Source organism: Cherax quadricarinatus, chromosome 79 (genome assembly GCF_038502225.1).
Source record: "Cherax quadricarinatus isolate ZL_2023a chromosome 79, ASM3850222v1, whole genome shotgun sequence".
Classification (NCBI taxonomy): domain Eukaryota; kingdom Metazoa; phylum Arthropoda; class Malacostraca; order Decapoda; family Parastacidae; genus Cherax; species Cherax quadricarinatus.
The window spans coordinates 17,342,371-17,353,365 of NC_091370.1; the positions used below are offsets into that span (position 1 = coordinate 17,342,371).

At 43.8% G+C, this 10,995-nt stretch overlaps 1 protein-coding gene across 2 annotated transcripts in view; it reads right to left on the minus strand.

Moving 5' to 3' along the window:
• LOC128702718 (sushi, von Willebrand factor type A, EGF and pentraxin domain-containing protein 1) overlaps positions 1-10,995 on the minus strand; it is a 156,814-nt gene that overhangs the window by 129,006 nt on the left and 16,813 nt on the right. For both annotated transcript variants that reach the window (XM_070101987.1, XM_070101986.1), the window contains exons 2-4: positions 6,260-6,427; positions 3,394-3,528; positions 567-722 (exon numbers count right to left, since the gene is read on the minus strand). In XM_070101987.1, the coding sequence (XP_069958088.1) occupies positions 567-722; positions 3,394-3,528; positions 6,260-6,427 (459 nt within the window). The remainder of the gene's footprint in view (positions 1-566; positions 723-3,393; positions 3,529-6,259; positions 6,428-10,995) is intronic.

Here is a 10,995-nt window from a genome sequence, read left to right on the forward strand (position 1 = left end):
GAGGTAGTCAGTCCCTCAGCCTGGAGATGACATCAACTCCAGCCTGAGGGACTGACTACATCATCTTCCATTGTTCTTCTCTGTATTGGACTGAAGAGGTCACTACTAGCTGGCAAAACGTTTCCTCAATAAACATTCTCAAATGCTACATGTCTCATTCTTCACCTTGTAGGTTTTATAAAAATCTACAAGTAATAATATATTTGAAATTATCAATTTAAGTATCAAGTGTATACAGACAGCTGACTTTTAATACCAATTTTAGGAAACAATCTTTATTGTGTACAAGTGAAATACAGCCTTAATTAAGTACCCTTGTGTAGGTGATGAGACTTTACACCTAACAAATTAATTAACTTTTGTAAATATAAGTTTATTTAGGCACAGGTACACATAAGTACAATTATCATACATAGTGTAAATTACCTACGATAACCCAAAAAAGTCAAAGTGACTTGTATCCATTGTTTTAAGAAAATTTTATATATTTTTCAAACTAATTTTTTGTATCTCTCATTATTTAAATTTGTTTTCGGGGTCCCTTTACAAACATTACTTTTACTGACCTTGACATTTCCATTGCGTATACCGAAGGTGAAGATCCTGACGCCCCTGGCTTGAAGGAAGGCAGCAGCTGGCCTGGGGTCACCACCATTGCTGTAGCCATCTGTCACTAGGAACACTGCCTTCACTGCATCCTGTCTGGCCAGGGCTATCACGCTCTGTTGTACCCAGAAGGTTAAGTTAGGAAACAGGACAAGTGTTTCCTGACGTGGGTCAGGATGACCAAAAGCTGGAGCTTTTGGTTATCTGACCAGCAGCTGGAGCTTTTGGTTATCTGACCAGCAGCTGGAGCTTTTGGTTATCTGACCAGCAGCTGGAGCTTTTGGTTATCTGACCAGCAGCCAGAGCTTTTGGTCATCTGACCAGCAGCTGGAGCTTTTGGTCATCTGACCAGCAGCTGGAGCTTTTGGTCATCTGACCAGCAGCTGGAGCTTTTGGTTATCTGACCAGCAGCTGGAGCTTTTGGTCATCTGACCAGCAGCTGGAGCTTTTGGTCATCTGGCCAGCAGCTGGAGCTTTTGGTCATCTGACCAGCAGCTGGAGCTTTTGGTCATCTGACCAGCAGCCAGAGCTTTTGGTCATCTGACCAGCAGCTGGAGCTTTTGGTCATCTGACCAGCAGCTGGAGCTTTTGGTCATCTGACCAGCAGCTGGAGCTTTTGGTTATCTGACCAGCAGCTGGAGCTTTTAGTTATCTGACCAGCAGCCAGAGCTTTTGGTCATCTGACCAGCAGCTGGAGCTTTTGGTTATCTGACCAGCAGCTGGAGCTTTTGGTCATCTGACCAGCAGCTGGAGCTTTTGGAAATCTGACCAGCAGCTGGAGCTTTTGGTTATCTGACTAGCAGCCGGAGCTTTTGGTCATTTGACCAGCAGCTGGAGCTTTTGATTATCTGACCAGCAGCTGGAGCTTTTGGTCATCTGACCAGCAGCTGGAGCTTTTGGTTATCTGACCAGCAGCCAGAGCTTTTGGTCATCTGACCAGCAGCTGGAGCTTTTGGTCATCTGGCCAGCAGCTGGAGCTTTTGGTCATCTGACCAGCAGCTGGAGCTTTTGGTCATCTGACCAGCAGCCAGAGCTTTTGGTCATCTGACCAGCAGCTGGAGCTTTTGGTCATCTGACCAGCAGCTGGAGCTTTTGGTCATCTGACCAGCAGCTGGAGCTTTTGGTTATCTGACCAGCAGCTGGAGCTTTTAGTTATCTGACCAGCAGCCAGAGCTTTTGGTTATCTGACCAGCAGCCAGAGCTTTTGGTCATCTGACCAGCAGCTGGAGCTTTTGGTCATCTGACCAGCAGCTGGAGCTTTTGGTTATCTGACCAGCAGCTGGAGCTTTTGGTTATCTGACCAGCAGCCAGAGCTTTTGGTCATCTGACCAGCAGCTGGAGCTTTTGGTCATCTGGCCAGCAGCTGGAGCTTTTGGTCATCTGACCAGCAGCTGGAGCTTTTGGTCATCTGACCAGCAGCTGGAGCTTTTGGTCATCTGACCAGCAGCTGGAGCTTTTGGTCATCTGACCAGCAGCTGGAGCTTTTGGTCATCTGACCAGCAGCTGGAGCTTTTGGTCATCTGACCAGCAGCTGGAGCTTTTGGTCATCTGACCAGCAGCTGGAGCTTTTAGTCATCTGACCAGCAGCTGGAGCTTTTGGTCATCTGACCAGCAGCTGGAGCTTTTGGTCATCTGACCAGCAGCTGGAGCTTTTGGTCATCTGACCAGCAGCTGGAGCTTTTGGTTATCTGACCAGCAGCTGGAGCTTTTAGTTATCTTACTGAGCCTTCCTCTGGCCTACCACTCCACCTTTTAAAAATTAAGGTTATATTATAACCACGCTAAGCAGTGTACAAGTCTAACTACCCCACGGAACGTGGCAGGTTCAAAACCACGTTTTTAAGATACTGAACAAACGCTAGGTTAGTAAATAAAAGATATATTTTATCAGAGAACGTGATCAAGGTCCCAGGATCAAAACGTTTTCTAATGAATAACCTAGTGTTTGCTCACGTGTCTTTTTAACTTCTCAGTATTCATTACCAAGGTTTAAGAGGCAGGGCCATACACAGCTTTAAGAATAGGCATGATAGGGCTAGTGAAGCCAGGAGAGCTAGCCCAGCAGTGATCAGTTGAGAGGCTGGGCATGGAGCTGTGGCACCTAGCATATAACTGGGATTAAACATGTCATCCCGCACCGTGGATTGAAGTATGGCACCTGACACTAATCTGGCACTGAAATATTGTACTTGTTACTTATCTGGGACTGAAACATGGAACCTGTCACTAATCTAGGATTACCTGGCCTTCCTCTGTTTTGTGGATATATAGCTATGCAAGGCAGAGGGTCTTTTGCCTCAGTTTCTATCTTAATTTTTAACCACTGTCTGGCGAAACGTCTTCTAATGAAGATACTTCCAATGAAGTATACCCAAGTGTGCAACACTTGGGTATACCTACTTGGTATACCCAAGTGTCGCACACGTGTCTAATTTATCAACTTGTCAGTTCTCTGAGCCATTCATCTACAATACCCAGGTGTTGTATACGTGTCTTAATTCTTTGCTGAAAATATAGCACCTAGGACTCACCGGGGACCGAAACATGCCAATTGGCTCTCAATTGAACCTGAAATATGGCAGTTAATACTCACTTTAGACGGAAGTATGGAGTCTAGTATTTACTTGGGTGGATAAAAACACAAATGCAGTGTAATGTGGTCATTTATTAACGTTTCGCCCACTTATTGGGCTTTATCAAGGAGCCTGAAACGTGGCGCCTAGCACTCACCTGGAACTGAAAGACGACACCTAACTTGGATTAAACCATGGCAAATATGGTACTGACCTGAGCCTCGAGCATGGCACCGAGGGTGTAAGTGCCACCACCCGAGTATTTGATCCTGGGTAGCTCCTGTTCCAGTAAAGAACACTTGTGGTTCTCCTCGGAGGCCTGGGTCACGTGGTCAATGTGGCGGATGACCTGACGTATGAAATATATGTCTGAGTAACCAATACAACCAGGGTTGAGTTTAGATTTTTATTTGGCCCTTTAAAGGAGGTCCCTTGATGTTGGTGAAGGTTTGTTGGTCCAAGGAATTGGCGCTGCCTTCCCCTTCCTTAGATCAAATTTGAATACCTCCCATTCACACCTTTGCTAGAAGTTTGAAACCAATCAGAAGAAGCATTTTCCAGCTATTGCTTGGAAAATACCGCACCATTTCAAAAATAACATTGAAAAACTGACACACACTCCAATGACAATCCCAATTTGCTGTATATCAGAAGCGGCTTTCTCAAACAGAAACCAAAATTTGGAATGACCTATATACAAGTTAATAAAGGGCATCTGCACATGCCAGTAGTTTCATGAACCTTTCCCTAGTTAGAATATACCGGCGTTAAAAATCTGAAGTTTATAAAGAAAAAATTTTGGGCATACCTAGTGAGAGTATTATTTAAAGTAATTCAGTCAAAGCAATTCTTAAAGTTTTACTTAGCATTTTTTTGCATGTTTTAGTCACCTAAGATTTTTTGTAGATCCTAAACTATGTTGTAGGCACTCAGAATATTGCAAGGCCTTAGGCACTGTGCCTACTGTGTATAGTGAATAACCTGGCATTTCATACTTTTTGGAGGCTTTTATATGTAATTCTAGTATTTTTTATATTTTACCTGGGAAGGTTATCATATTTTTTTGTTACAAGTTAAAAGTGAAAGACATGTAACTCCTAGAAGGTGTATTGTGCAGGTGGTTTTTCTAAGTGGGTGAGGCTCAATGGGGCATGTCAGGAGCTAAGTGGTAGACAGAGAACTGCTGGACGTGAGGCTGACCACGTCCCCGAGTCTCACCCGGTACCATAACTGCTGTAATGGCACTTATGGATACCCTGTGTCTCCCTGATGGCTTTGATAGCGACAGAGATTAAGCCTGTTATTACCTTTAACACTCTCGGATTTTGACTTCCAGTACTATTATCATGACTAATTCTATATAAGCGTTTATATCTTCTAGTTTATCTTAATATATCTAAGAAACATATTCACAGTTTTCCAAATGATGAGTGTCTTGCAATCTTCGTATCGTTGCACAATTCTACTCTCGTCCCTCTTACCCACATAACCCATCACTACACTCCTGTTCTCACGTCATATTCCCTCTCTCTCTACCAGATAACCATAGGAGAGATTACTTCGTTACATTCCCGAACATGTTACATTATAGTACTCGTAATCATGTTGACCTCTGATGGTCCTCTATAATCCGTGTGGGATTTTGTAGTGACTTTCTCAAGGTTTTCCCTTCCTGTAGTCTACCTGGAGGGAATTCCGGGGATCAACGTCCCCGCGGCCCGGTCCACGACCAGGTCTCCCGGTGGATCAGGGCCTGATCAACGAGGCTGTTACTGCTGGCCGCACGTAATCCAACGTACGAACCACAGCCCGGCTGATCCGGCACCGTCTTTAGGTATCTGTCCAGCTCCCTCTTGAAGACAACCAGGGGTCTTCCCGTAATGCCCCTTATTGCTGGTGGGAGGCTGTTGAACAGTCTTGGGCCCCGGACACTTATTGTGTTTTCTCTTAGTGTACCAGTGACGCCCCTACTTTTCACTGGGGGTATGTTGCATCGCCTGCCAAGTCTTTTGCTTTCGTATGGAGTGATTGCTGTGTGCATATTAGGGACCAGTCCTTCCAGAATCTTCCAGGTGTAGATTATGATATATCTCTCTCGCCTGCGCTCTAGTGAGTACAAGTCAAGTGCTTCCAGGCGCTCCCAGTAGTTAAGGTGTTTGATGGAACTTATACGTGCAGTAAAGGTTCTCTGTACATTCTCTAGCTCTGCAATTTCACCTGCCTTGAATGGGGATGTTAATGTACAGCAGTATTCCAGCCTAGAAAGAATAAGTGATTTAAAAAGGATCATCATTGGCTTAGCATCTCTTGTCTTGAATGTTCTCATTATCCATCCTATCAGTTTCCTAGCAGATGTGATAGTGGCATTGTTGTGATCCTTGAAGGTGAGATCCTCTGACATTACCACTCCCAGGTCTCTCACATTACTTTTCATCTTTATTGTGTGATTGGAGTTTGTAGTATACTCAGTTCTAGTTATTATTTCCTCCAGTTTTCCATAACGGAGTAGTTGGAATTTGTCTTCATTGAACATCATATTGTTCTCCGTTGCCCATTGGAAAACTTGGTTTATATCTTCTTGGAGGTTAACAGTGTCCTCAATGGATGACACTCTCATGCAAATCCTAGTATCGTCTGCAAAAGATGATACAGCGTTGTGGTTTACATCTCTGTCTATGTCTGATATGAGAATAAGGAACAGGATAGGTGCGAGTACTGTGCCTTGTCGGACAGAGCTCTTCACTATGGTAGTATCTGATTTAACTCTGTTTACCACTACTCTTTGTGTGCGATTGGTTAAAGGATATTGTATTTTTTTATGATACTTGGAATTATCTTCACTAATATATTCCCCGAAACTTATTAGAAAACTGGCTAATAAGTAACTATGGTTGAATTGCATTTTTCATAGATAAAACAGCAACATTCAAGAAATTCGTCTACAGATTTTGGGAAACACAAACCACACATATTCATCCATGGAGGAAATTTGATTACTTCTCATTCCTCAGACGCTGAATGCCCCCGTGAATGTAATAGCAATAATAATATACACTGGAAGACCTGTGGCTTCTACCTACCTTGCTCTTACTGGAGAAGGTGATGACGGCGACTCGGGTCTGGTTGTAAGAAACAGCGAAGTCTGCCAGCAGTTTCTTGACAAACTTGATCTCGTTGAAGAAATTCTCGGCCCCCACCGACGCTGAGGAGTCAACCAGGAACACCAACTCAATCTTCTGGTTGGGAACCTGTATCACACATGCTTTTTTTAAAAAGGGCACTCATACTCTTGGAAATAAGTCATGCTGCTTGACTTTGGAAAAAAAATGTGGTTGAATTAGCTTTCACTGATGCTTTTGTTCCATGGAAATAGAACTGTTCTCCTCTTCCTTGGATTGAACTTTATTATCTAACATTCCCCCAGGGACTGACTCCTACAGGTTTTATCTACCGAGTGTGTCTTATGTAACGACCTAGTAACCTTCGAGCGGGTCGATTCACAGTTCCTAATCCCACCGATATGTTCCTACCCATTTAACTAATTTGGTTATTGGCGGTTAAATAAACTCAAATTATCGTAGCACAGCCTAGAATAATCAGGAAACAGGGCAGTTTTCTCTTGACGTAAATGTGTAAAAAAAACTAGAGGAATGCCAGAGTGACGTAAGATGTGATGTGGGAAGTTCCAAACATTAATCTTTTAATGAGTGCCAACGTAGATGTAATGTTAGTTGACTTTATAGCGAAATGTGATCAAGGAGATATTGAATTTGCAGGAGCTGGCACTGACAGCGAGGTTGTTGACACTACTTACACACACACACACACACACACACACACACACACACACACACACACACACACACACACACACACACACACACACACACACACACACACACACAACTAACACACACACACACCTCTATATATATTATTTTGTTCCTTGAAGGATGGGGGGGGATGTGATGCAAGTTAAGCACTCTTCGTCCGAGGAATTGGAGCTTTTCTCTTGTATTAAACCTTATTGCCTTCCATTTCCAGGGTGCTGTTATGACCCCTGTGAGTTTAGCGCTTCCCCGTGATTATCTTAATAGCAATTCTCATTTTCTTGCAAACTAGCGCAAACATGAATACAATGGGGTGTGAACCTGTAGTCTCTTAGTTGGGTCATGTGAAGACGGTTTCAGGGATCAGCGCCCCCGAGGCCCGGTCCCAGACCTGGCATCCTGGTTGATGACCTGATCAACCAGGCTACTGGTGCTAGCCGCACACAGTCCATGAAACACCACAGCCTAGCTGATCAGGAACTAGCTTCAGGAACTTATCCGACTCCCTGTTAAAGACAACCAAGGGTCTGTTGCTAATTCCTCTTATATATGAAGGGAGAGTGTTGAAAAAGGTCTTGGTCCCTTTACATTAATTAATTTATTTTTTAGTGTACTGATTGCACCCGTTTTTCACTGGAAGTATTCTCCACTAATTGTCAAACCTCGTGGTCTCGTATGGAGTGATATCGCTGTGTAGATTTGGGACCAGTCCGTCCAGGATTTTCCAAGTATAAATTATAATGTATCATTCCCGTCTACATTTTAAGGAGTATAGTTCAAGGAACTTCAAGTGTTCCCAACAATTTAGATGCCTGGATGAATTTATACGAGTAGTGACAGTTTTCTGTCCATTCTCCAGTTCTGCTATTTCACTGCCTTAAAAGGCACTAATGTACAGCAGTATTGCAGTCTAGTGAGAACAAGTGACTTAACTTATCCAATATTATAAATATGAATATGATAAGAGTTAACAATGCAAAGATATAAGATTAAACTACGTCGTTCCCCGCCACCGGTCAAGGCACCTGTTGTGAGATATTCAAGTTGACATTTAATGTTGAGACTGACCCCGAGTCTTGTTCCTTCTCCTCTCCTCCTCCAGGATACGTCAAGTGTACTTCTTCAGGATACCTGCAATTTACTAAGCTGTGGTTTAAGCTGACTGTGGTTTACCTTAAACTATGGTAATAGTGATTTATAATAATATAAGCAATAACAGTAATAATAATAATACGCTGATAATAAAACGCCATATACAAGGATATACACAGCGAGGTGTGTTTGTTTCAGTATACCTGGAGAGAGTTCCGGGGGTCAACGCCCCCAGGGCCCGGTCTGTGACCAGGCCTCATGATGGATCAGCACCTGAGAGTTTAGTTTTTATTTTAGGGATTACAGTATTAGTGTGTTCAGGTACAAGTACACATAACTACAGTTACATAAATTATCATACATAGCAGCACATGTGAAGATTACCCAGGATAACCCAGGAAAGTCAAAGTGACTTACTACCACTGACTGGTGAACAGATTACATGCAGCCTCAATGACCCTCGTGTAGTAGACAGGCTTAAACCCCATTAACCAACCACTATAAAATGCTGATAGAAATCACTATATATTTATACAAACACTATACACACTGGTATAAATACTGTACACACTGATGTTATATATTATACATGTTGATATAAGAGAAAGAAAAGCGGTAGAGAATGACTAAAACAGAAAGTCCTCTAGTACTTGTGGTACAGACGGTGACAGATGTTAGGTTAATGTGATGACCACTCCACCACCACCACACCACTCCACCACACCTCTCCACCAAAACCACTCCACACTACCAGACCCCTCGTTATCCGGCTACTCCATTATCCAACCACTCCATTATCTTACAGTACACCAGGCCGCGAGGCCGTTGACCCTCGGAAGCATCCTTCAGGCATCCTTCAGCTTCTCTTCATAAGAACATAAGAAGGAACACTGCAGCAGGCCTACTGGCCCATACCTGGAGGTTATTCCGGGGATCAACGCCCCCCGGGGCCCGGTCCATAACCAGGCCTCCCGATGGATCAGAGCCTGATCAACTAGGCTGTTACTGCTGGCCGCACGCAGTCCAATGCATGTCTTTTTCTTCATCTTGTCGGTATCACCATACCATTTACTTTCATAACGGTTAAATATAGTTAGGTTTTACTCTCACTATACACGGTAACTATTATATAAGAATAGGTAGCAGCACACTGCTGATATATACAATTTTGCTAGAAGAAAAATATTTCAACTACCTGGAGGTTACCTGGAGGTTATTCCGGGGATCAACGCCCCCGCGGCCCGGTCCACGACCAGGCCTTCCGATGGATCAGGGCCTGATCAACTAGGCTGTTACTGCTGGCCGCACGCAGTCCGACGTACGAGCCACAGCCCGGCTGATCCGGCACTGACTTTAGGTATCTGTCCAGCTCTCTCTTGAAGGCAGCCAGGGGTTTATTGGCAATTCCCCTAATGCTTGATGGGAGGCTGTTGAACAGTTTTGGGCCCCGGACACTTATGGTGTTTTCTCTTAGTGTACCAATGGCGCCCCTACTTTTTATTGGCGGCATTTTGCATCGCCTGCCCAGTCTTTTACTTTCGTAGGGAGTGATTTCTGTGTGCAGATTTGGGACCATTCCTTCCAAGATTTTCCAAGTGTAGATTATGATATATCTCTCCCTCCTGCGTTCCAACGAGTACAAGTCAAGTGCTTTCAAGCGTTCCCAGTAGTTAAGGTGCTTGACAGAACTTATACGTGCGGTAAAGGATCTCTGTACACTCTCTAGATCTGCGATTTCACCTGCTTTGTATGGAGATGTTAATGTACAGCAGTATTCCAGCCTAGAGAGAACAAGTGATTTGAAAAGGATCATCATGGGCTTGGCATCTCTCGTTTTGAAAGTTCTCATTATCCATCCTATCATTTTCTTTGCACGTGCGATCGTGGCACTGTTGTGATCCTTGAAAGTGAGATCCTCAGACATTACTACTCCCAGGTCCCTTACATTATTTTTCCGCTCTATTGTATGGCCGGACTCAGTAGTATACTCTGTTCTAGTTATTATCTCCTCCAGTTTTCCATAACGGAGTAGTTGGAATTTGTCCTCATTGAACATCATATTGTTTACCGTGGCCCACTGGAAAACTTTGTTTATATCTTCTTGGAGGTTAACCGCGTCCTCAGCAGATGACAGCCTCATGCAGATCCTAGTATCATCCGCAAAGGATGATACGGTGCTGTGGTGTATATCTCTGTTTATGTCTGATATGAGGATAAGGAATAAGATGGGGGCGAGTACTGTGCCTTGTGGAACAGAGCTCTTCACTATGACAGCCTCCGATTTAACTCTGTTGACCACTACTCTTTGTGTTCGATTTGTTAGGAAGTTGAAGATCCATCTCCCCACTTTCCCAGTTATTCCTTTAGCACGTATTTTATGGGCTATTACGCCATGATCGCATTTGTCAAATGCTTTTGCAAAGTCTGTGTATATTACATCTGCATTCTGATTTTCTTCCAGTGCATCCAAGGCCATGTCATAGTGATCCAGTAGTTGTGAGAGGCAGGAGCGACCTGCCCTGAACCCATGTTGCCCTGGATTGTGCAGATTTTGGGAATCCAGGTGATTTGCAATCCTGCTTCTTAGCACTCTTTCAAAGATTTTTATGATGTGGGACGTCAGAGCTATTGGTCTATAGTTCTTAGCTAATGCTTTGCTGCCACCTTTATGGAGCGGGGCTATATCCGTTGTTTTAAGTGACTGTGGAATTTCACCCATGTCCAAGCTCCTCCTCCATATTTTTCCTTGAAGCCGTTTTATTTACTTCTCCAAGGCTATGGGTCATGAGTTACACCAGGGACGGGTCCCTTATTTTGTCTTATCTTAGGGTTAAGGGAGGCAGGGATAGGGATATAAGGGGAGAAAGAAGGGTATTGATGGGAGGCGGGAGAGA